General features: G+C 53.8%; 9 protein-coding genes across 9 annotated transcripts; 7 read left to right on the top strand and 2 right to left on the bottom strand.

Annotated features, from left to right (window-relative positions):
• Nucleotides 1-1,243: 1,243 nt before the first annotated feature.
• Nucleotides 1,244-7,078, top strand: RIM15 (rim15, signal transduction response regulator; the record flags this gene model as incomplete). Its single annotated transcript, XM_056220592.1, has 2 exons — nucleotides 1,244-1,783; nucleotides 1,832-7,078. 2 exons carry the CDS (start codon nucleotides 1,244-1,246, stop codon nucleotides 7,076-7,078), a joined length of 5,787 nt encoding a protein of 1,928 aa, XP_056065895.1.
• A 1,524-nt stretch (nucleotides 7,079-8,602) lies between these two features.
• N0V89_011865 (uncharacterized protein) lies at nucleotides 8,603-9,933 on the bottom strand (the record flags this gene model as incomplete). The annotated part of the gene is made up of 2 exons (XM_056220591.1): nucleotides 8,603-9,737; nucleotides 9,788-9,933. The coding sequence occupies 2 exons, from the start codon at nucleotides 9,931-9,933 to the stop codon at nucleotides 8,603-8,605; spliced, it is 1,281 nt and encodes a 426-aa protein (XP_056065894.1).
• A 287-nt stretch (nucleotides 9,934-10,220) lies between these two features.
• Nucleotides 10,221-11,526, top strand: N0V89_011864 (uncharacterized protein; the record flags this gene model as incomplete). The annotated part of the gene is made up of 2 exons (XM_056220590.1): nucleotides 10,221-10,545; nucleotides 10,595-11,526. 2 exons carry the CDS (start codon nucleotides 10,221-10,223, stop codon nucleotides 11,524-11,526), a joined length of 1,257 nt encoding a protein of 418 aa, XP_056065893.1.
• Nucleotides 11,527-11,967: 441 nt separating this feature from the next.
• sec66 (Translocation protein S66) lies at nucleotides 11,968-12,757 on the bottom strand (the record flags this gene model as incomplete). The annotated part of the gene is made up of 2 exons (XM_056220589.1): nucleotides 11,968-12,306; nucleotides 12,362-12,757. The coding sequence occupies 2 exons, from the start codon at nucleotides 12,755-12,757 to the stop codon at nucleotides 11,968-11,970; spliced, it is 735 nt and encodes a 244-aa protein (XP_056065892.1).
• A 478-nt stretch (nucleotides 12,758-13,235) lies between these two features.
• Nucleotides 13,236-15,235, top strand: NPL4_2 (nuclear protein localization protein 4; the record flags this gene model as incomplete). Its single annotated transcript, XM_056220588.1, has 3 exons — nucleotides 13,236-13,444; nucleotides 13,495-14,959; nucleotides 15,014-15,235. 3 exons carry the CDS (start codon nucleotides 13,236-13,238, stop codon nucleotides 15,233-15,235), a joined length of 1,896 nt encoding a protein of 631 aa, XP_056065891.1.
• A 512-nt stretch (nucleotides 15,236-15,747) lies between these two features.
• Nucleotides 15,748-17,040, top strand: NPL4_1 (nuclear protein localization protein 4; the record flags this gene model as incomplete). The annotated part of the gene is made up of 2 exons (XM_056220587.1): nucleotides 15,748-15,824; nucleotides 15,921-17,040. The coding sequence occupies 2 exons, from the start codon at nucleotides 15,748-15,750 to the stop codon at nucleotides 17,038-17,040; spliced, it is 1,197 nt and encodes a 398-aa protein (XP_056065890.1).
• A 568-nt stretch (nucleotides 17,041-17,608) lies between these two features.
• Nucleotides 17,609-18,206, top strand: CKS1_2 (Cyclin-dependent kinases regulatory subunit (Cell division control protein cks1); the record flags this gene model as incomplete). Its single annotated transcript, XM_056220586.1, has 2 exons — nucleotides 17,609-17,662; nucleotides 17,769-18,206. 2 exons carry the CDS (start codon nucleotides 17,609-17,611, stop codon nucleotides 18,204-18,206), a joined length of 492 nt encoding a protein of 163 aa, XP_056065889.1.
• A 1,518-nt stretch (nucleotides 18,207-19,724) lies between these two features.
• N0V89_011859 (uncharacterized protein) lies at nucleotides 19,725-20,494 on the top strand (the record flags this gene model as incomplete). The annotated part of the gene is made up of 4 exons (XM_056220585.1): nucleotides 19,725-19,747; nucleotides 19,920-20,001; nucleotides 20,063-20,238; nucleotides 20,293-20,494. 4 exons carry the CDS (start codon nucleotides 19,725-19,727, stop codon nucleotides 20,492-20,494), a joined length of 483 nt encoding a protein of 160 aa, XP_056065888.1.
• Nucleotides 20,495-21,407: 913 nt separating this feature from the next.
• N0V89_011858 (uncharacterized protein) lies at nucleotides 21,408-23,748 on the top strand (the record flags this gene model as incomplete). The annotated part of the gene is made up of 6 exons (XM_056220584.1): nucleotides 21,408-21,412; nucleotides 21,499-22,195; nucleotides 22,311-22,585; nucleotides 22,680-23,012; nucleotides 23,074-23,186; nucleotides 23,231-23,748. 6 exons carry the CDS (start codon nucleotides 21,408-21,410, stop codon nucleotides 23,746-23,748), a joined length of 1,941 nt encoding a protein of 646 aa, XP_056065887.1.
• Between the last annotated feature and the right edge of the window lie 367 nt (nucleotides 23,749-24,115).

Here is a 24,115-nt window from a genome sequence, read left to right as displayed (position 1 = left end):
GGCGAGGAGGAGTAGCAGGGAGGGTGTCCACGAGGATTGAGTGGTCTCGCCAGCTTCCCGCAGGCCATTCCCCAGGCCATGGCAGCCGAATAGGATAGGATGGCCGCGGAGGAGTGATAGGGCCCCACCGCGCCATGTAGGATGACCACAAGGTGGTGCATTAGCGGATCTTGTGGATTACAACTACAGCCGACGGCCAAGCTAGACATCATTGCTGCAGCAGGAGTGTCGAGGAAACTGTTGTACAGGGTAACTGGATACTACGTGCAGAGTGGTAGTCATGTCGTGCAACGTATAGCAAGAATAGCAGGAGTGTCCATGATCGAGGCACCGATGGCGGCAGACTAGGGACGAGGTATCAATTGGCCAGTACATGGCAAGGTCACCCAAGGTCGGACAGCAAGTGGTGGTGGTATAGGTTTGAAACGTTACGGAGCGGTGGGAAAGGGAACGGCAGCAGCCGTCGCTCTGTTGAGCACATGTCGATGCAGCCCTGAGCTGATGAGCCCGCGGCGGCGGATTGTCTAGCAATCGAGATGGTGTTGGTTTGGGACAATCCCAGACACTTCGTGCAGGCGGCGTCTGGGTCATGCGGGGGCTCGAAGAATGCTGATGGTGAGCTGGGGGACGGTAAGACGCCTAAAAGCCAACGCGACGGGGCATTCCCCACGTCGAGATCGCATCTGGGCAACGGAAAGCGAACAGATGCGGTGGCCAGCAGCAGCGTGAAACAGTGGAATGTGGTCGCGAGGAATATAGGCGAGCAGGGCAGCGTCAAGGCCGCGCTGTGTCTTCCGTGTGACGCGCCCGTGGGTGGATCCTCCTAGCAGCAGGGCTAAAGGCCAATCAGCGCCGACACTGCATCGCCTACGCTTTGTGTTCGAGCAACCCCTCTCGTCGTCCTGTCTCTCTGCTTTTCTACCACGCCCAAATTTTCAAGACGCGGGACGGCCGCTCGCACCGCTCACTGCACAACGCCTCAATCGCTACGCCGGCACGCGATGCGGCTCCTCTAGCTGTCTGTCTGCCGCGGACACGCCCGAATCTGCAGCGAGTACCCCAGTCTGCCAGCGTTGCCGACCCACGCTTCGCGAGAGAAAACACGCAGCCCTCGCCGCATTCATCCACCATGGTCCTGGCCGCCGTACTCATATAGCCCACTCACCACGAGCCTGCGGGCAGACGTCACGTCTCGTCACGTCACGCCAACCACCACCGGAGCCTACGTTCAGAGAAGGCTGCAATGGCCGACGAAGCAAAGCCTGCCATCCTGGCCCCGCCAGCTGTCACGGCGCTCAAGAAGGAAGCCGCGGCCAACCTTATGCAACGCGTCCAGATGGAACGAACCGTCAGTGAGGACATGCGGAACGAGCGCGAGGACCTCAAGGAGGCTGCCGAGCACAGCATGAACGTGATCATGGACCTGGGCTTGGACGGGAAGATACGCTATGTCAGCGCCTCATGGAAGGATATAGTTGGCACGACTCCACAAGAAGTTGTAGGAAAGCCCGTGTCCGAACTGCTGCTCGACAATCCCAATCAATTCGCCGAGACAGTGGAGTCGATCAAGCAGGACGACTCCCGCAGCCACATCACCCGCTTCTCCATGCGTCTGGGGCCGCTCTCAGTGTTGAGACGGAAGCGATCGAAGCAATCCGAGTCAGATCAGCAGCAAGAGTGCGCCCTTGAAACGCCACCAAGCGAGGAGGAGGAAGAGCAGATTATCAATCTCGAGGCTCAGGGCATCATGGTCTATGACCGGACGACTGGCGAGGAGAGCCATGTAGGTCACATCTAATAATTCTAGTCCCACTATGGCTAACTTGTCTAGACCATGTGGATGATTCGTCCTGCGGTTATCCGCGAGGTGACCATCGACCTGCCAGAGGTGCTGGTGGAATCGCTCGGTGTTGGCGCTGAGATGCTCGCTCATTATCTGACTGGTCTGGCTGAAACGGCTGCCCACGATCCCGGTAATCACCCACCGCCTCTGCCTGCACTTTGCCGTATCTGTGAGCGTCAGATCACCCCATGGTGGTTCGAGAAGCACACCGACTTGTGCCTGCAAGAACATCGCGCAGAGATGGACGTGCAGATGGCGCAGGAGGCTCTCACCGAACATCGGAACAACATTGTCAAGGTGCTAGATGCTTTGGAAGCGCAGTCGCGGCCTCCAAGGGCGACTTCCACTGAACTAGTCCAGCCACCGCAGCCTCCGGAGTACAAGGGCGCCATCATCCAGCCGACTTCGACGCCTTCTTCAGGGACACCATCAGGACGAAATTCTCCAGCCTCTCCACCCTCCAGGTCCCGAGAACGGCCCAGTGGGTTCGGTCACCATCGTGCACGGTCATTCGCTGTACGTCGTCCACTAGCCCGTATTGTGGAGCTCGTGCTCGACCTGTGCGACACTGCCGTCGAGATCAACACTCCTGCTATCAAAGACAGCGCCCGGTCACAGTCTGTTGCTGAGATTCGTACTCAATCGCCCCAATCCGAGAACCGCATATCACAGGTGCTCCAATGGCAATCACCCACAGCCGGGTCGACGGATCACTGCGAGGGCCTGAAGATGCTCTGTGAAGATACGAGCAAGCTAGCAAGAGCGAAGATCGATGCCATCTTTCGTCATCGTCGTATCTTAGAGTACTCCGAGCGCCTCCGGGTTGAATTCGATCTTCTCGTTCAAGAGTGCATTGAAGCTGCTATGGACAAGGCTGCTCGTATAGCCGCAGGTGAGGATAGTTCTTCGGAAGACGAACAACGGCAGGACGACGACCCTCCCCCTCAAACACCAGATTTTCCCACGGGCGAGGAAGGAATATTCCCCGGGTCGTTCGATGCTCCCTCAGCAATGGCCACAGCTCTTCGCAATGCTTCCGAGGCCTCTTTGACCGCTCGGGTCAGTCGGAGAGAGTCGTCAGTGGCAGGTTCAACCCGGTCAAGCAGCCCTCACACAGGTACCCAAACTCCACGTTCGCATGCTGGAGCGATCACTATTCCCAACCAGAACAAGAGACAATCCATGCATTTCGAAAGCGATGCAGGTGGAGAAAGTGACAGCAGTATGAGATCGTCGGTATTGTCAGGCCCCAGACGCGCAGAGTCCCCTTCGTCTGAACTCGGTCTGAGTAGGATCGCAAGCTCGAGAGAGCGAAAACGCAAGAGCCTTATCCTGCCCTCGGTCTTGTCGAACAGCCGGCAGCACTCCCCAGCACGGCCTCTGGTGACTCCTTCATCACCGCTCCGCATGAACAAACCGCGCATACCTAGTGGGGTGGAAGCCTTGCAGTCCCCGATAACGTCGCCTGTGTTGACTACAACGGAGTTCTCTTCGCCTGCTATAGCACCAATCCATCACCATCGTCGACAATCATCCACTGCTGGGTCGGACGGTCCCCGGCCAAACTCACCCCGACTAGCACCCGTTAGCCAGCCACAGCCGCGTGCAGTGCCGCCTTCAATCAAGGACTTCGAGATCATCAAACCTATCAGCAAAGGAGCCTTCGGCAGCGTCTACCTGGCCAAGAAGAAATCCACTGGAGAGTATTATGCAATCAAGGTTCTGAAGAAGGCTGATATGGTTGCCAAGAATCAGGTCACTAACGTCAAGGCGGAAAGGGCCATCATGATGTGGCAGGGCGAGAGTGATTTCGTTGCCAAACTTTACTGGACATTTTCAAGCAAGGACTATTTGTACCTTGTCATGGAGTATCTCAATGGCGGCGATTGTGCTTCATTGATCAAGGTGCTTGGGTCGCTTCCCGAGGATTGGGCGAAGAAGTATTTGGCTGAAGTCGTGCTTGGCGTTGAGCACCTGCACAGTCGTAGTATTGTTCATCGCGACTTGAAGCCAGATAACCTCCTCATTGACCAGAAGGGCCACCTAAAGCTTACGGATTTTGGACTCTCGCGCATGGGTCTGATAGGTCGTCAGAAGAGAGCTCTCAACAACAAGTCTGCTGAGCCGGTTCCAGATCTACTGAAGTCTGGACCTTTCCATCGTGCTGTGTCTATCGGATCTTCACGTTCTGCATCTTTCGATCTAAACCCATCTCCATCGCAGACACCAAGCATGACACCAGCGCTAACAGGAGATCTCGGCCAGCCATCGTATTTCAGCTTGAACCGCGAGACTGCAACCCGCGATCCATCCAGAAGGACATCGGGGAACCGGAGCGATAGCGGAGATAGCGACGCGTTGCAGGCCATGTTCCGCCGCTTTTCCATTATGGAAGACCACGGCCAGGCGCGACGGTCTCCGATCGAAGAAGAAGGATACAGCGACGAAGGTTCTCCAGATCTGTTCCCCCTGGCTCCCACGATCAGCCAATCGACTGCTGCTCAGAATAGTACGCCACCGCTTTCTTCGGCTATGCCACCTCCGCCCATGGCGCTCTTCGACCCTGAGGACAACAACCGTCGATTTGTTGGTACTCCTGACTATCTGGCGCCTGAGACGATCGCAGGTAGTGGCCAAGATGAAGTCAGTGATTGGTGGTCTTTGGGTTGCATACTGTTCGAGTGTCTTTATGGCTACCCTCCGTTCCATGCCGATACTCCTGATGAAGTCTTCCAGAATATTTTAGAGCGCAGGATTGACTGGCCGGAAAACGACGAGGACTATGGGTTATCTGACGAAGCCAAAGATCTCATAAATCGTCTTTTATGTCTCGACCCAGCTAAGCGACTTGGCGCCAACATGGAAGACAAGTTTGCCAGTGGTGGAGAGGAGATTCGCAGCCACCCTTGGTTTGCAGATGTCAACTGGGAAAGTCTCCGCGATGACGAAGCATCGTTCATCCCAGCACCCGAGAACCCCGAAGACACTGAATATTTCGACACCAGAGGGGCTGCTATGGCTAACTTTGCACCGGAGTTCGAAGATACCAGCACTTCTACAGCCGTTACGCCCAGCCAGGACTATCCTGACCGACCTCACGATGCTCTGTCCCGCGTTCGCTCGCAGGTCAGTGTCACCACGATGAAACGTGGCCTTATACCGTTACATATACCGGCCCATGTCCGCGAAGGTAGATCGAGAAGGCTTAGTGAGCCGATGGCTACTGATGACTTTGGCAACTTCAGCTATAAGAACCTTCCAGTGCTTGAAAAGGCGAACAAGGACGTCATTCAGAAGCTACGCGCGGAAGCAATGCAGTCACAGAGCAAGCCAAGCTCTGCGGTGCAATCCCCGAGCGTGACTTCTCCATCTCCATCTCTAGAGTCGAGTCCAATGATCCCCGGCCAACTGAAACGTACACTGTCGACCACCAAGCCCACAGGCCGTCCTTCATCCCCATCCATTAGCGGGCCTAATTCGTCCCCTAGCCGGGGCTCTCAGCCTTCGTCGCCGCTTCTAGTCCAGTTCAGCACTGGCCAGCATCATGAACGACGTAAAACATCAGCCAGCAGTTCATCAACCTTATCGCATGCAATTAGCAGTCCCGCTTCCCTCCAGCCTGGCAGCTTTTTCGAAGGACCACGTTTGTCATCCGGCTTACGCCCCTCTCCCTCTCCCGATGCTATATCGCCTATCAAGCTAGTCAAAACACCTTCTGCCATGTCAGCCTCATTCTCTGAGAAAGGCAATCCCAGTCAGCGTCAAAGCTCATTTGGGCAGACAAGCGTACCGTCTCGCACACGATCACAGACAATCGGTTCCCAAGAAGGAGATGTTGTTACCAACCTACTTCCTAGCCACCACAAGCGCAGAAGTCAAGTCCTCGATATCTCGCCTTCCTCATCCGATACAGAAGATACTCGCGCCAAAGCACTCCTTCGAGTGCAACGGCGAAGACAAAGCTCTCGGCGTCTGTCCCAGATATCGCTTGCAGATGGGCCGATGTTCCGACCTTTAGATGTACTGGTATGTGAAGACCATCCTGTCTCACGCTTGGTCATGGAGAAACTACTAGAAAAATTGCGCTGTCGTACTCTCACTGTCACGAACGGGTCGGAAGCTGTCCGCTATGCTATGGGCGAGGTCAAATTTGATATCATCATGATGGAATTCAAGCTGCCTCAAGTCAATGGTGCAGACGTGGCACGAATGATTAGGGATACGAAAAACGCCAACTCCAACACCCCTATCGTCGCAGTGACCGGTTACCTCAAAGAACTATCAGCTCCACACCACTTCGACGCGCTCATTCAGAAGCCTCCTACGATTGCGAAGCTGTCAGACACACTGGGTAAACTGTGTCAGTGGAAGCCTCCCCCACCGAATTGGACTTCAGCATCCAGCATGTACCCATCAATGATGCCGTCTAGCCTGCGCCAAGAATCATCTCGACAAGATGGCAGTCCTACCTCAAATTCCTCGAGCTTTCCAACAGTTCCTTCGGGCAGCTACCGCGGGTCTAGTCGAGAAGACTCAATCAGCTCGAGCTTCTTCGGTGACAACGACAGTCGAACCGGAGATGATGTGCCTGTCGTAATTGCGCGTCATAATACCGACGATTGGCGTGAGCGGGATCTAGCTCGAGAGATGAGTGGCTTGGGTATTTCCGAAGATGCAGCCAATGTCGATCCCCTGGCGGGGCAGAAACTGGCTGTTCCGCATGACCCAGTATCTGCACCACCTGCCATGGAAGATCCGACGATCCGACGTCAACCTTCTGCTGAGTTGGTAGGAGCCAAACGGCGCGTTATGGGCACACGCAAGCACGAGTCCGCTGAGTCAGGCGACGACGAAGACGACGAGCTAGGCAACGCCAACGTCCGCGCGAGAAGCCCGAAAACACGGCCAAAATCATCTTCGAAGCTCGGTATCGAGATGATGCGAACGAACAGCAGGGGCAGTGTCATCTCCGTGGAAAACATCCCAGTGGACGACTCTATACTGCCTTCTTCCCCGCCCCCTGCTATTTCAGAAGACCGCACTGCCGAAGAGCTTGAGGACGCGTATCAAGTCCCTACAGCCACGCTTACACCGCCCGAGATCTTCCCTCGCGCGCCTGGACATAAAGTTGAAGAGATAGAGGTCGACATGGAGACACCGAAGGCGAACCAGAAGGCAGCCGAGGAGCGAGACCCTGATCCCACTCCGCGGGCCAACACGTCGCCTAGCACATAGTCGCTCTCCACCTCCGATCTTCTGTCTCCGATAAATTGTTGTATCTGTTGTGTACCTTCCTTACCCAATTTGTTTCCTAATTAGTCACCTTCCTATTCTGAGCGCGGTGTTGGGGGGTGTTCCCAAAGGTAGTGCACCTAGGAAACATGTTCTGACTTTTGCTTTTGTTCCATCCTGTTTGCGCTGTTTGGCGTCTGGGCTCGGCGCTTTTGCATTACACTGAAGCGCTCACCAAGCGAGTTGTTCGTTCGGCACGTGCATAAGATGCGTCTCCAGACGTCGATCTGGATCTCAAACTGTGCGCTGTGCTTTTCCTACTTGCGCCCTTACCTTCAAGGCCTGGCGGCTTGTGATATATTGTTCCGAACTTCTTACCTTTCCTATGTACGTGCGGGATTTTCTTTGTCAGCGGATGGTTGGTGGATCGGATGGATGGTAGGTCAGAATTGTCATTCGCTCTTGTGTTTTTGCTTGCTTGCTGTATACCCGATGGAATTGGGCGGTTGAACGCTCGTCGGGTTGCATCAGACTGTCACTCGCTCCTCTCTGTTTTTCTTTGGCATCGTCTGCGACATCACCACTCTTTACCAAATTGGACGGTTGGCTGGTCCTCTTCTTTGATGTTCTGGTGGAAGCAGAAGTTCTAGAATGGACTGGAGCTCGGATGGGGTTGGATAGGAATGAAGATATTTCGCACCGCGAGATTGTGTACTCTTGTGTGAATGCGAGACTCGTGAGATGATTTGGGTGACGGGCGGTTGTAAAGGTCGCTCTTCTAATGGTGAAACAGGAAAATGTTCTCCCAGTGATACTACCATGAAGACGTTGGCTTAAGCACCTGACTCACACCCTACGATGCGAAGGCACTGGCCGGCCGGCCGTTACATGGTGTCACAAAAGTGCTGAAAACCCCGCTTGCCGGCTCCGGACGATGTGGAATTTTGCCATGAGTGCAAGGCGAACAAAATCAGCTTTTGGGATCATCTAGAACGAACACAATGACGACGGTCGAGGCCGGAACCCTTGATAATCACGCCTGGAAAAGTGCTGCCGACGACATTGCCGTTCATACACGTTACTGAAGCAGATAAGACTCGAATGTGAGCGCAACAAGATAAGGGCGGAGCTAGGAGAGAGCGCGAGGCAGACATGTCGTTTCAGTCTTCCCTGACACCGGAGGCGGTTGGCAGACGAGCTGGGACCGAGGCCTTCTGCTGTGTTTCTGAAGTTTTCTAGTAGAAGAGCTACATACTAAGATGCACTTGTTCGAAAGAGTAACCATTCTACAGTAGAACGGCAAGGACGAAGTGCAATCATACCGTACTTGTGCAGACGCCGTATCTAGTATGTCCAAAACCTAGTTATTTCTCCATTACTCCAATTCCAATGCTCGAATAATACATAATTCGTACACGTTACGCTCATGGCGCCAACGTTCAGGTGCAATGCTCACCGCAACGCCAATGCCGCTAATACAATCATCCAAACCCTCCATCCACAATCGTACATTGAGTCTGCCTGTGCTCAAGGACCACCCATTGGGTGCTGCTTATACTGCGTCATGGTCCGCAACTTCGCATTCAGCATGACGTATTTCGCAGCATTCGGATCGTATACTGCGGTCACATCCAAGGTCGCCTTTGCCTTTTCACCGATGATTTCCACTAAGCCAGATACGACGAACGTTCCCCGTGGTGGCTCGATGTTCATGGGTTTGCGGTTTTTCATTAGCATCAGGCGAAAGTATGCGAGGTTCATGGTCGGAACTTGGTTTGGATCTGGAAGCGAGATTCCCAACTTGTCTAGAGCTGGATTTGTAGGTGACGATACCGATGGAGGTTGGACCTGCTTCTCAGCGTCTGCTGGAGCAGGTGTTGCTGGCGTGGAAGGCGCAGTCGGGGTTTGCTTCGGTGATATAGGTGTGATGGGAGAAGGAGGTATCCCTCTAAACATATTCTGCACTGTCGATTCCTTTACTTCGAATCCTGCGTACTTCCTCAAATCTAGCCACGAGCTGTACATCCGCCTCTTCATATCGGAGTATACTGAATTCGCAACGGTTGTCGGCATGAGTACGTTCGCTAATTTCTTATGATGCAGCGGATCAACTAGTTGTGTGGCTCTTCTGAAGGTGAGTTCTTCCGTGAGTTCGAAGCCAGGTCGCTCGTACTCTAAAGGCGGCCCGTCCGGGAATTTGAACTCTATCCAGATGGCGCCCTTCGTAGGGTCGACCTTACCGAGAAACAAGGCAGTACGAGGATTCTTAACAGCGAAGTCTCGCACCAGTGTGACCAGTTCACCCCTGATCTTCTCCATTCGCTCTCGGTCTGGTGCTAATCGAGTGAATGTCTGCCATTCTGGGTCGGAGCCTCTGTAGAACGTCCTTGGTCTAGGTCGTGAGAACCCGGTCGGGAAAAATAGTACAGCATTGTTTTCTTCTTCGTCCTCTTCATCCTCGTCCTCCCATTCGTCCTCTTCCTCGTCCGTTATCTCGCGTCCGCCGTTGTCGTTCTCGTTCACGCCCTGCCCTGGTATAGGTCGCCGTCGCACGCGCCGATGTTGCTGTAGCTCTTCATCATCTTCTACTTCTACTGGTTCATTGAGCCAATCAACAAGCTTCCAGATTCCTACAGTGACCACTGCGAAGCCCACGAGACGTCTGCGTAGAAATCAGAACAGTGCAGGCGCAAGCCACAGTATCAAACTCACGATGTGGAGAAGAAGCGCTTTTGGATGCGCACTCTCTGTATCCTTATCGCGTCATTTCCATTGTGAGCGGCCGACTTGACTACTGCAGACGTCGGAGCGCGTCTGAAAAGTGAGAAGCTTCTCCGAAACACTTGCGGCTTGAACATGAGCGGAGGCGACGCGGGGAGTATGGCTACCGCAAGTTACTGAGAGTGACGTTGCGTCCGAACATGAGGTGGGTGGTTGCGAGAGAGTAGTACCAAGAGTGCCGTTGGCGTGCAGTAGTGATAGCGAAAAGCTACGTTGGTTTGTCGATATAGGCGCAAATGGTAATTGTCGTACAAGTCGGAAGATCTGCCAAGTCCCGCGGGCGAGGGCCGTAGCTTCCTCGACTACTGACGTCTGCCCTCACTCCACAAGCTCAAGCACGCCCACTTCCATCACTCCCGCCACCATGAAGCTGTTCCGGAGCTTCATTGTATCCTCGCTGTACTGCGCCGCATCCGCTGCGCATGATGCCCATGTCTATGTATTCGACCCGGTACCTAGGACGTCGCCACAGGCAGCCACGACCGTCGACGCAACCACAGCTCGATTGATCCTTGCACAGCGGTTGGGCCTGTCGCGGTTTCATTCGATAGAAAAGACGCGCAGCGAAGAGAGTCTGAAGCAGATCAATGCATTTGGAGGCAGGCAACAGAAGCTGTTTGGTGGAGAGGACGCAGATCGGACACAGGCGCACGCACTGGTGTGGATAGAAGGCGTGGAAGCCGCCGAGGGTACGCACGTCGCAGGCTTACAATGTGCAGAAGCTGATTTATTTTACAGCCATCGTTCAGGACTCTGGACTCTGGTCATCTAAGTTCACGATAGCGAACCCCCCTTCCGCGTCCGATAACAAGCACCTGATCGAGGACATGATCCTGCAAGCCGAGTCTCTTCCTAAGAAGTCAGATCCCAAGGGCGCAACATACCACTCAAATCAGTACATCGATCACCAATTGTCTGAGCTCCGACAGCCCCAACTCTTCAACGACTACCTCACCATTCTCCACATCGACCTGAAAGCGAAGGACAAGATGGCCAAACCCAGCCTCGATAGACTCGGTGACATTATCTCTTCTCTTCAGGTGGCGGCTCCTAAGGAAAACCGTTTCGCAGTCACATTGGTGGTTATGCCACCATCATCCTCGAACTCTAAGCGTGCTGCAAGCCCCTACGGCAGCTACGATAGACCTAACTTGGAGGCTCGCCGCGAAATGACCGAGGCGCCCATGTCTCTGTCTACTTCCGAGCCTTCTACATCACCCAATAGTGCGCTCCCGAGCGATCTAGAGGACTTCCCTGTCATTACGCAGGCTGAAGGCAACGACACTACCCCGCCTCTCGGCATCCTTCCACGCTGCTTTGCGTCGGAATCCGCCTGTACTACGTCCACAAATGGATGCTCCGGTCACGGTTCATGCGGGATCCTCCACAAGGGCAAAAAGGGAGAACGCGCTGACTGCTACGGCTGCGTCTGTAGGCCTACCGTTGTGGACAGGGGTGACACCGGCATGGAGCAACACAAGAAGACTACCTACTGGGGCGGTCCGGCATGTCAGAAGAAGGATGTTTCGGTTCCTTTCTGGCTGTTCGTTACTAGCGGTGTTCTCTTTGCTTTCCTCATCTCCGGTGGAATCGGACTGTTGTACTCCGTTGGCAGCGAAGAGTTACCCAGTGTCATTGGTGCCGGTGTTAGTGGGCCGGTGCGGAAGTAAGACCATGGTAAAAAGTAAAGGATAGTAAGAATGGCATCGGGATTGTGGAGGATTGTATATCCGGTGTACGACAAGATTTCTTATTGTCAACGCGACAGCGTGTATCATACTGGCTGTGGGTCCATGTGGGTTCGTGGCGTTATAGCATTGCAGTTCAATCAAGTAAATGATCCAAAGCACGTTTTCAGATCTAGAGCTATACTGTCGTAAGTGGGGCGCAATGTGATACGAGTGGAGGATTGAATGTATCCATTCAAAGACAGAGTTCTAAAGCGCCTCTTGGATCACGCCGTATCCGTCGCAACACCTCAACGCCGGCAATGCAATATCCGAATAATCGAGACCCTCGTATTTACCGATCTTCAAGCATCTAATCCACCTATGTGCTTTCAAGGTTTCAAAAGCTTCTCCTCTGAACTCGCGCCCTTAACATCAAACAACTCAGTGCTTCCCCTTCTTCTTCTTGCCTTTGCCAGTCTTCTCCGCAGGACCGCCACTCTCGACCAACACTGCATCATCATCGCTGGCTGTCTTCGTGCCCCTGAAACTACCCGCTACGCTACCAGCCACGCTACCTTCCTTCGGGCTCTTCGTCTTGTCCTGATCTAGCTCTCCTAACAACTCGGATTGGATCTGCGATCGGCGCGTGTCCCACCATTGCCGCTCAGAGTCAGCGGTGGACAGGATCTCATCGAGGCGCTGGCGGAGTAGGTTGTTCTGTGAGAGTTCGGATGCGGATTGGAAAATAGTCTGGCCCCAGTTGGGCGCGAATGCGTTTGCCTGTGGATCGTTAGTTGGTTCAGGGCGGAATTGGGGAGTGTAGATGGTCGCATACCTCTTGCACAACGTCCCGAAGCTCATCCTCGATCTCCTTCTCCGCGCGCTGGAATCGTTGCCACAGATCATCACCCACACTGCCCCTCTGCAGCAACACCTGCAGCGCCTGCTTCTGGCTCCGGACCTGGATGATCCTGGAAATATCTTCGGTCGCGCGGCGCAACAGCGCTGCCTTGAGGATAGAGTCGGGAACCTTGGGGTCTTCTTGGTGGAGGAGGGAGAGGTAGATATCGCGCTGAAGGTGCTGCGGGAACCAGGGCTCAAGCGAGGCGGCGCGGTAGGCTTTGCGCTTGCGGTAGATGCTGCTGAAAGTGTAGAGCGAACCGACGAGGATGAAGAGGTAGGCGATGGGGATGCTGAGCATCACCCAGTCGACGGCATCGAACGGCCACATATTCGCGGTGGTGCGCAGTTGAACCGGCTACGTTTCGGTGCGTTGGGCGCAAGCCGGTGTTGGTTTTAGTATATCCTGGGGTGACACAGGTGTAGTTACGGCGTGGAAGGAGGATGAAATGAGCGGCAATGGCATGCGAAGGAAGCACTTAGGGAAAGTGGAAACTGTGGTTGTTGTCGCTGCTGCGCGCCCGACAAGTCAAACTGTCGGCTTTGTGGTCAATATCTGTCCTTATTGTCCGTGTCCCCGCCGAAACTCTCTAGCACGCACCCCTGCAACCCGAGCGCGTCATCATAGGTTCGGCGGCCTTCTACGGGCGCCTCTACCTTTACCTAGCATACAAGCATTCACCAACACGCCTCCACAGCTGCCTGCCGCCTCTCTCGTTTACCTGCGCGTCGTTGCCTTGATTCATGTACCGACGCTTCGCCGCCCTTTCCTCAACTCTGTCCAACACCTCAGCGCAGTGAACACAGCCATGATCCTCCGGTTTGTGAGTAAAGAGGGCCAGTTTCGGCTCACTGTCGACGCCGCGACCGCGTTTCCCGATATCATACCCCAGCTTGCAGAGAAGCTGCCCGCCAACGTCGACATCTCCAGCATTACCGTCAGCAACAAACCGCATGGTGGTGATGCACGCCAGATAAACACCCTGCGGGGCGTCACCTTCAAGCAAGTCGGCCTGAAGTAAATATTAGCTTGTATCACTTTGCCTCTGAAGCTGACGATGTTCCCAGACATGGCGACCAGCTCTTCCTCGACTTTCAGGAGCAGTCCAACATCTCGAACGGCCACTCCGCAGCTCCCACCGGTGTTGCCCGCTTGAATGGCAAACCCGTCGATTCTTCAGAAGTACCTTCCGTTCCTCTCGGCTCGCCTACACAATTGATCAAAAATCCCTGGGAGGTGGTCAAGCAGTCGCCGCTCGATGATAGATTAGACAAGCTCGATGGCAAGATACCGCGCAAATTAGACCAAAAAATGTGCCGGCACGGACCCAAGGGCATGTGCGACTACTGTATGCCACTGGAGCCGTACGCGGTGGAGTACCTGGCGGACAAGAAGATCAAACACCTCTCGTTCCACTCATATCTCCGAAAAATCAACGCAGGGAAGAATAAGCCGGAGAGCGGAACTTCGTATATGCCGCCGTTGACCGAGCCGTATTATCGCGTGCGGCCAGATTGCCCGTCAGGTCACAAGCCGTTTCCTGAAGGTATCTGCACAAAGTGCCAGCCCAGTGCCATCTCGCTGCAGCCTCAGGAGTTCCGTATGGTAGACCACGTCGAGTTCGCGTCGTTTGATTTAGTGAACGATCTGCTCAACTACTGGAGGACCACCGGATGTCAGCGGTTAGGCTATCTGTACGGACGGTACGAGGAGTATCCCGAGGTGCCACTGGGAACAAAGGCTGTAGTGGAGACTATCTATGAGCCACCTCAGGTCAACGAAGCCGACGGAATCTCATTAGGCGAATGGGATAACGAGAAGGATGTTGATGAGTTGGCACGGCAATGTGGGCTGCAGAGGGTGGGCGTCATTTTCACTGATCTGATTGATGCTGGAGAAGGCGATGGCAGTGTCATCTGCAAGCGCCACATTGACTCCTACTTTCTATCATCTCTCGAGATCGTCTTCGCGGCACGTTATCAGGCGAAATATCCTCGGCCCACCAAATGGAGCGAAACGGGCAAGTTCGGATCGAACTTCGTGACTTGCGTGGTGAGCGGTGATGCCGAGGGACAGATCGGGATCGCAGCGTATCAAGCTTCAAATTCAGCTGTCGAGATGGTCAAGGCAGACATCATCGAGCCGTCTGCAGAGCCTTCAGTCATGCTCGTGCAATCAGAAGACGACAACGAGGCGCTCAACCGCGCACGATATATTCCGGAGGTGTTTTATCGAAAGAAGAATGAGTATGGAGCAAACGTGCAGGAAAACGCGAAACCTGCTTTCCCCGTTGACTACCTTCTCGTCACTTTAACACACGGTTTCCCCAACCAACCCAACCCTCTTTTCACAGGACCCAACTTCCCTATCGAGAACCGAGAAGCTATGGGCGAGGCACAAGAATTTGGATCGTTATCGAAGGCGCTCAACGCGAAAGCAAACGGGCTGGCACTTAATACCACCAGTGGGCTGAAAGCCGTCTCGAATTTCCACCTCCTCTCCTACATACATGGCCTAGGCATCCTCGCAAAAGTATAACCCAACCCCCTCTTATCATCCGCTATCCGCTAACAAAGAAACCAATAGGACGAAGAAGCTCTCTTGGCCAAGGTCGCCTCAGAGCACGATCTGTCAGACGGGCTACAGCTGCAGCACTCAGGTGGCTGGGCGACATTATTGACAATCCTCAAGGAAGCTGGTGAGCGCCCCCCGAAACGCCTCCTCGGGCGGAGGTCATCGAATGGCTCCGACTCCGAATCAAGTAACTTAGCTAAGAGGGTCAAGGGGGTTAGCCTGAAAGGAGGATAGTATCTTCCTGAAGTAGCTCCTTAGGTTCGCCGTCCTCGCTTGCGTTCGATCGATCATGTATTTGCCCTGCTCTATCCGAGGGAAGAAAAGCTAGTCCAGTGATGAAGGTGTGGTGCTGAAGCGTGGGCGTGAGGCGTAGATAGTGTTGGGGTGTATGGAACATGGCCTCATGACTGGAAAGCGTGGGAATGCATACTCAAACTTATGGTGGGAGCAGAGAGTTGATACCTCACTTGCAATATATTTGACATACATCATGACCGCTTCCCCTAGTGATACAATGTTCGGGAAGAAGCCGAATAGCATATGCCGTTTCGAAGGAGCATTTAGAATACGTCAAACCCCCACTCTGCAGGTTGTGAATGCTGGTCGATGTTGGCAGGTGGGCGCACAGACCGCTAACACGCGCGAACGCGATGGCCTTTTCGTACGCGTCGCGCGTTCCACTTTAGCATCATACTCCGCATCCTCTTATTCACGAGCACCGCCCCCACTCACAAGACGTACCGAACATGGCGGACTTCTTCAACCTCAAAGCGCGACAAGCGGCAGCTGCGCAGGCCAGTTCATCGAAGGCTCCCACAACCAAGTCGGACTCAACCCGATTACAGCCATGGGTGGAGAAATAGTAGGACCTGCCTCAAGCTACGCAAGATGCAAACATCAATGCTAACAGATTACATAGCCGTCCGAAGACCCTTTCCGAAGTTACAGCACAAGACAATACGATCCAAATCCTTTCCCGCACCCTCCAATCCGCCAACCTCCCCCACATGCTCTTCTATGGCCCACCCGGCACCGGAAAGACCTCCACCATCCTCGCCCTCGCAAAACAGCTCTACGGCCCCGAACTCATGAAATCGCGCGTGCTCGAGCTCAATGCCTCCGACGAACGTGGAATCTCCATCGTTCGGGCGAAAGTGAAGGACTTCGCGAGGCAACAGCTCTCCGCTGCGCCGACGCATAACATCATGGTGGAGGATGAAAATGCGGAAAGCGGCGTCAAGCAGGTGAGGTATAGGGATAGATATCCGTGCCCGCCGTTCAAGATTATTGTGCTGGATGAGGCGGATAGCATGACGCAGGATGCGCAGAGCGCGCTGAGGAGGACGATGGAGACATACAGTAAGATGACGAGGTTCTGCTTGGTGTGTAATTATGTAACGAGGATTATTGATCCGTTGGCGTCGAGGTGCAGCAAGTTCCGATTCAAGAGCTTAGATCAGGGCAATGCGGTCAAGCGTGTAGAGGATATCGCGAAGCTTGAGGGTGTTAACCTTGATCAAGGTGTGAGCGAGGAGCTCGTGAGGGTTGCAGAGGGGGATTTGAGGAAAGCTATCACGTTTCTGCAATCTGCGGCACGGCTCGTTGGCGCAGCTCAGAAAGAGGGTGCTGCAACAGGAAAGCGGAAGGCGCGCGCCGTTGTTGATGAAGACGAAATGGATATTGACCCAGCGGCTCCCTCCGTCACAAAAACCCACATCGCGGAGATTGCCGGTGTTATCCCCGAAACGACCCTCGAATCGCTCACATCTGCCATCTTCCCCGGTTCGCAATCACAATTACAGTATACTAAGATTGCGAAGGTGGTCGAGGATATGATAGCGGAGGGTTGGAGTGCGGCACAGACAGTTGGGCAGCTGTACGAAAAAGTACTTTATGATGAGCGTGTGGGCGATCTGCAGAAGATGAGGATTACAGGTCTGTTTAGCGAGGTGGATAAGAGGTTAGGAGATGGAGGAGATGAGCATCTGGCTGTGTTAGATCTGGGATTGCGGATTAGTGGTGTGCTATGCCAGGGTTAGGGAGGATAATGAGAGTGAACAAGGCATCATGAAGGCGCAATGGCGTTTAAAGGAAATCGAACAGCATCGAATATCCAGCACTATGTCGAATTTAGTATGAGCTCTAATTGGTCCGTATCTGTCATCTGCATCTCTCGTTCCCGCACGCCGCTTCGTAGCATGTGTTCACTCGACATCCTGCCAATGCAGAATACCGTCCCTTCTACAGCCAATGATCCCGCAGAGTCTCACTCCACATCCTCGGCCCAAGACATTAACGTTTAATCCAATATCTACGCGAAGGCGCAGATCAAGGTTGCAGGGATCCCCGCGGAATCCGCGACGGAGCTGTCCTAGAACGGCAGTACCTAGGCACACATGTGAAGCGTACCGCGGAATATAAACCCGCTAACACTACGTCGCATTGGCTCCTGTATCGTCTGCTCTACTGCATTGTTAAAGCATACTACAAAGCGTAATCCGTTGTGATATTCGTGCTTGAGAGATCGTGAAGAAGGGGAAAGGGTTACCCCGCATTGCGAACCACTTCCTCCACAGACGGTACATATCATTAGAAAGAGTTTACAATATGGCAGCCCCCGCAAACAAAAACATCAAGGATCTCAATGGTAAATGGGTCATTGTACGTCCTACGTCCCGGCTCCAGCCACTCCTTTCCGTCGACCCGAAGGAACATCAACTTCATGTAAAGGAGATACTGTCCCTATTCACACACTGACTCCACATAGAACAAAACACATAGCGACTCCACGGAACCCGTCCTCGCCCTCCAAGGCATCGGTTGGATGACCCGCAAAGCCCTAGGTCTCGCCACGGTTACCCTCCACACTAAACAGTACCTCAAAACCCCCGACGACAACCCCTCCGCTGGCGAAGTCATCCACATCGACATTGACCAGTTCGCTACCGGCGGCGTCAAAGGCACCTCCGAGCACCGCGCCCTCGATTGGAAGTACCGCCCGCACTCGGATTGGCTGTTCGGCGACTTGCAGGGCCGCTCGAGACTGACGACTCTGGAAGCTGTGCGCAAGGAGGCGAAGGAGACGGGGGGTACGACGGAGAAGGATGCGGAGTATGTGACGGAGGGTTTTTTGGAGGAGACGGAGAAAGGGGAGACAATTGAAAGTTTTGTTGATAACGATGGGAAGAAGTGGACAGGGTGGTAAGTTGGCGATTCTTTGCTCACTTGAGCCTTGCGTATAGCATACACTGACAGTCACTGTAGGCAAATCTGGGGCTTTGCCACGGTCAATGGGGAGAGGTGGCTTGTGAGGAAGTTTGCGATTAGGAGGAAGGACAAGGATGAGGTTGTCAGGGTGAGATTGTGCTATGAGTGGGCGGGAGAGCTGGATTCGTGAGCTTGAGGTTATGGGGGCATGTTGATAGAACGGCCAATACGACGCTTTTTGCATTTGAAAGCTATTCACCTTGGAACAAATTATTTGATCTGAGACAGGCAGGTGGATTTGCCTTTCCTGTTAGATGTCAGAAACAGGAGGTGGGCTCAGCAGCTTCCAATTGGCCATCTTGACTTCCGCTGAGCTGAACAATAGCGAAAGCGTGGTTTCTATATGAACTTTTGCACCGTGCAATAGAAGGAAGCATTATAGATACGACGAAAGCTCGAGTCTAGGCAGGCCATCGTAGCTCTGCTCTACCATGCTTCCGCTGAATGAGGGTACAGGTGGTCGAGATCTTGGACCATGAGGTGGATCTTCTTATGGGCTATCACTGCTCATATCGTTCGTATTGAGGACGGGTTTCATCGGTTGACCACGAGCGCGTGCAGTTTTCGACATAGCCCAGGCAGTGTCACTCGGACCATGAGATGCGCCCAATCCTCTGTCTTAGCTCTGCACCACCGTATAGAGAATATTGGTGATGCCACGCAGGGGCGTACCACGCGTAGAATGGTCACCTTGGCGAACGTGCTGGATATGCACGGCAGGCTTGTACGACACGGAGTGACAATGACGAGAGCATATCTACAAAGCGGTTGTGCTAGCGCCTGGAGGCTCAATTCTCAATTCAGGCATAATCTTTCAGTTACTTCAATGTGGAATGGAGAATAAAATCATAAAGGGGTATGTTTCATTTTGTTCGCTGCCACGTAAACGACCGTCCTTGCAGTCGAATACCATCGTACCAGCATCGGTTAGGCCACAACACCAAGCAACAACATCGTGACATGCTGTGACCGACCCTGCGTTTGATTGCCTCATCCCAGGGGAGCCTATCGCATCGGCAGGCCGCAGCTATGCCACGAGCACTCGTTGCACTGCGTCGCACAGGCAACCAACCAGCGGCTCAAGACAAGGCAGGAGCCAGACTACAATCAACAATGCCCAGGTCTAATTTCTCAGGTGAATGGCACCTTTGTGGGCGTTTGCGCTCGCTTCACGGGCCGCTTTGTAAGGCGTTAGTCGCCGTTGTCCCGTTGTCTCTTTATCAACACGCCCCCGCGACCTCTTTCGTAACCTACGCACTCGACTCTCGTTTCAGATTCAATCCAGTCTTTCTTTGACGACAGTCGCTCACACTCCCTTCTCTTCTTTGTCTCTACCTTCAATTGCGATACCGCAGCCTCTTATACCACCTTTTCAATCGTCACTCCCTCAGCGTCTTCCATTGCAGCGATGAAGCCCGCCACTCTCTTTGTCGTTGCCGGCCAGCTCGCCCTCGCCATGGCGTACGCCAATTCCACTAGGTCAGTCTACTCACGGTCTTGCGTACCGCATGGTTCTGCCAGGCGCAAACAGCGCTGGTCGCGGGTGACCTCGGTCGCCTCCCGCGACGTTGCGGCGCCGGTTTGGTAGAAAGCGCTCCCTATCAAGGCCAAAAGCAGTCAAAATTCGAGATCCTGGCTAACAGTGTCGAAGCAGCGTCGCAGAGACCACCGCCTGCTTTACGACCACCATCTTCACCACCACGACGGTGACGGTGACGGGCCATCCGGGCGCGGTAAGTGACCTACAGCTCGCAAGATCACGACCACGAAGGTCTCACTGACATGAACATATAGTCCTCTTCTCCGCCCCCGGCGCCCCCGATCCTTTCTTCCTCGTCTGTGGTGTCCAAGTCGTCCTCGGTCTCGTTGATCCCGGAGCCCCTTAGGCCCAGCTCCGCTCCGTCCGTCCCCAACGTGACCGTCACGCACCAGCCAACCCCGCCGCCAGTGACCTTCACCTTGACCTCTGAGTACGTGCTATCCTCTTTCTGTTTGTGAATGTAAAGAGCTCACCCATATCACAGGTCTGCCCCGTACCCGACCGCCAACGCCACCACGCCCGCCACCGGCTCCGTCACGGCGCCGCACTCGTCTGGCACAGGTGTCACCACGGGTACTTCGACGGCTCCTATCCCGCCACAATTCACCAGCGGTCAAGGCAAGATCGCCATCAACGGTCTCGCTCTGGCCATGGTGGCTGTCGGCGGCGCCTTCCTCTCCTTGTAGATGTCGGCGGTCTCGGATCAGGCAAAAACCACTAATGTGATCTGCATGGCAAATGCAGATATCGAGGCTCAGGAACAGACACGTTTCCCTTCCTCTGCCGGTTCTTCGACAGGCGAATCATTTGGGTAGCCGTGGATTGGAATGGAGTATGGTTTCCTTAGTGCTGAATACCCGTCCACGTTGTTGGGCTCCTCCGTAGTAATGTCAACCCCTTGCGAATCCTGGAATTGAAACATATCCTCGCCACGATATGCATGACGAGATCTGAATGCGTCAGCATTACGTATAGTGCCTTCCGCATCTCAGTCACCTCCCGTGTGGACGCTCTAGAAGGAAATAGAGTGCAGACACCCTTGAGTGCATGTTTTTTTACTCGTTACAATACATCTCGGCGCCCGTCCGCGCTGTCTTTTCCACACGTGCTCAACGTTTGCAAGCGGCTGAACGCCACCACGAAGCCAACGCCACTGCATCCCTCTCCGCGGAGACTCTGATTCTCGAACGTTCCATACAAGACACGAGAATGCATGTGTAGACACGGTCGTTCAGGCCAAGAACGTCACGAAGCTTCGCGCCGAATCTGGGTCAGTGCGTTTTGAAACCTCATTCGCTCGGTATTATTTCCCACCATCATCAGTCCCGATCTGTAATTTCTGGTTTTAGCTTCCTCGCCATCGGGCAGGCACATCTACTCACAAACCCCGCTCCCAAGATTTGTCCATGCAAGAACTTTTTCCTAAAATCGCACTGAATTGCGCGCGCCATCGACGTTCTCCGACCGATCGACACGGACGCAGATGGACTACGGGCAGGGCAGGTCCTTAGCTCCACGCCCTCTCGGCCCGCCCCCACTGCTTGAGCCTCCTCCAGATGAAAATAAGAAGAGAAAGCGCGCGGCTATTGCTTGCAAGCCATGCCGTGAACGAAAGTCGGCGGTATGTAGACCATTTCGCTAATTTTTGCTGATGTTCACTTGCCTGATGTCTGTCTGTTCAGTGCAATAGCGTCCGACCTGTCTGCGCTGCCTGCGAAGCCCGACAAACGGAATGCTACTACCTTACCAAAGATGAATCCGAGACGAAGCTGCAAGCCCTCAGGCGCGAGAACAATACTCTGAACGAATTAATAAACCATCTGCGTACCATGCCGGTTGACGCAGCGCAATCGATCCTGCAGGGACTCAGGAACTCAGCAAATCCACAGTCGATCCTGAAAGATATTAGAGATGGGAAGCTTTCGACAGTCCAGCCTTCACAGACAGAGACCGCGCTTGCTGCGTTGCCACATGTGTACTCGGAAACGGAGTTCCATCTCATGATGGACCACCCGACAGCTTACCCTGCCCTGGATCTGACGCACGATGCTATGCTATCAAAGAGCACACTGCTAGAGTCAATAAGAGTATTGGCAGAAGATCGATCTCCTGAATCAGCTTCCGGGATGCCCGCTGCATCAGCTGTGAGCTCACGCACGTTGAGTGACGATCCACAGGACATTCTTAGCGCGCAAGCTGAGCCAAACGTTTTGACCGATGGCTTATTCCCCGGTGATATTGATCCGACCTTGGAAGATTTAAGGATCCAATATTGGACTACAGTCGACGTGACCGACGAATTCGCCGCGAGCGCCATATCTCAATACTTAGAAAATGATCATCCTACGCTAGGCTTGTTCGATGCTCAACTGTTTGTGAGGGATCTGGTGCAGCGTCGGCACGAATGCTGTTCGTCCTTTCTCGTCACTGCTCTACTCGGATTTGCCTGCGTGAGTGGAGTTAGCCGTGGATTTCGTACCTGAACTCGCTAACTCGTGCTAGCAAGCGTACACGTCGAAAAACCCCGATGCGGCGGCAAAGAGCTACGAGTTTGAGAAGGAGGCAGATGTGCTTTGGCGGGCAGAAAAGGAGGACTCCGTGTTGACAACTGCCGGGCTCTCGCTCTTGTTCTTGTCTCATGGCGGCCATGGCTCCGGTAGGGAATTGGAGCTCCTCCACGAAGCTTCCGATATGGCTAAGCGCCTCAAGTTGTTTGGCGTGAAGACCGTACTTGATGATGAGCAGATCTCATCGCTTTCTCCCGCAGCTCAACGGGCGTTGTCCCATACAGCTTGGGGCGTATTCAATCTACATATGTGAGCTGTCAGCCAGCCCATTCCATTCGTCAGGCGCCTAACTCACGATACGTAGCTTACAAGCGCAGTATTACCTCACGTTGTCGACGGAATACGAGCCAAAGGTCCCTATTCCGCGAGAATCAGGTAACAGCGACTCCGAGGGCCTCCCACAGCTCAAGATGCTTCACAGCCACGACTCAGGCCAGGTGTTCCACTATTTATGCAGGCTATCGGTACTTGCTTCAGGGATTTTTCTGGTAGTGCGAGATACAACGGGCTCGAAAACGCCGCCGCCGCTAGCCTTTGCCATGCAGCAGTATCGTCAGCTACTCGAATTTGTTGACAGCTTGCCTCCTGGAATGCAAAGGAAAGCAGGCGCAGACTATGCTCCAGTACTTGATTTCCAGTGAGTATTCACCGAAGCGTGTGTGCACCTGTTGACAGATTGTAAGCATCGCACTTCACAGCCTCATCACGGACCTTTTTCGGCCCTTCGTCACTCGCGAGAGGGATGATGGCTTCCGCGAATTTTACGAAAAGCATAACTCACCGGAAGCTATCTTTTCTGCCTCGGTGCACCGTAAGTCATATCTCAGACCACAGAGCCGCCACTAAGCCGTCCAGAACTCAAAGGCATCGTTGTCGAATACACGTCCCAACACCCTTCAGCAGCGCACCACATCTACTGGGCAACGGCCCTTCTGTACGTCTTCAACACCATCGTGAAAGACCGATCGGATCCGTTTTGGCGTTTCTACTTTTGGTTGTGTATTCACTGCTACTCTCAGCTGTTCGTCTGCTACCCAGTCGTGGAAGGTGTCGTACAGTCGCTCCTGGCCATTGCCGTGAAATATGGCGCAATTACGAGGAAGGACGCAACGAGGGTCATGCAAGAAGGGTTTTATAAAGACGGTGCCGGCAAGCGTGCGCGAAGTCGGCTTGGCGGACCACAGGAGAAGTATCCAGGATCATACAAGTTCGATCTCGATCTTGCTGTGCGTGATCGAGATGCGGCTGATGTCAGCACTCTCGTGGCAAGATTCGAGGATATGGACATGTTCGACGAGTTCACGAGGCTGGGTGAATCGGAATCGAGTGAGGACGGGAATGACGGGCGTAAAGAATCCCAGGCCGGTGGGTAGCACCTTCTACCAAGCATTTGAGACTTCGTCCCTGATGTCATTGGCCTTAGTCAGCAGAACAGGTCCAGTCGCATGTCTTCTCTACAACGTACAACTACAGTATACAATTAACCGCATAGATATTAAGATAAACTCCTCTTTTAATGAATCAAAATCCATTATCAAAGAGCTGTGCAGTTCTTTTTGCCACTTCTCCTACGTAGCTCGTGAGCCTTCCTCGCCCCACCTCTTCTTTCACACGCACCTCCCTCGTTCACACTACCATGGATGTTTACCATCATTTCGTTCATTATACCATAACTATAAGTTATTTACTTCGCCATTCAGAGCCCCCGCGTTCATGCGCTTTGGGCACCAGAAGTGTGCG

This window comes from Didymosphaeria variabile, assembly GCF_027946475.1.
Source record: "Didymosphaeria variabile strain IMI 356815 chromosome Unknown scaffold_9, whole genome shotgun sequence".
Lineage (NCBI taxonomy): Eukaryota > Fungi > Ascomycota > Dothideomycetes > Pleosporales > Didymosphaeriaceae > Didymosphaeria > Didymosphaeria variabile.
This window is presented reverse-complemented; position numbering and strand designations above follow the sequence as displayed.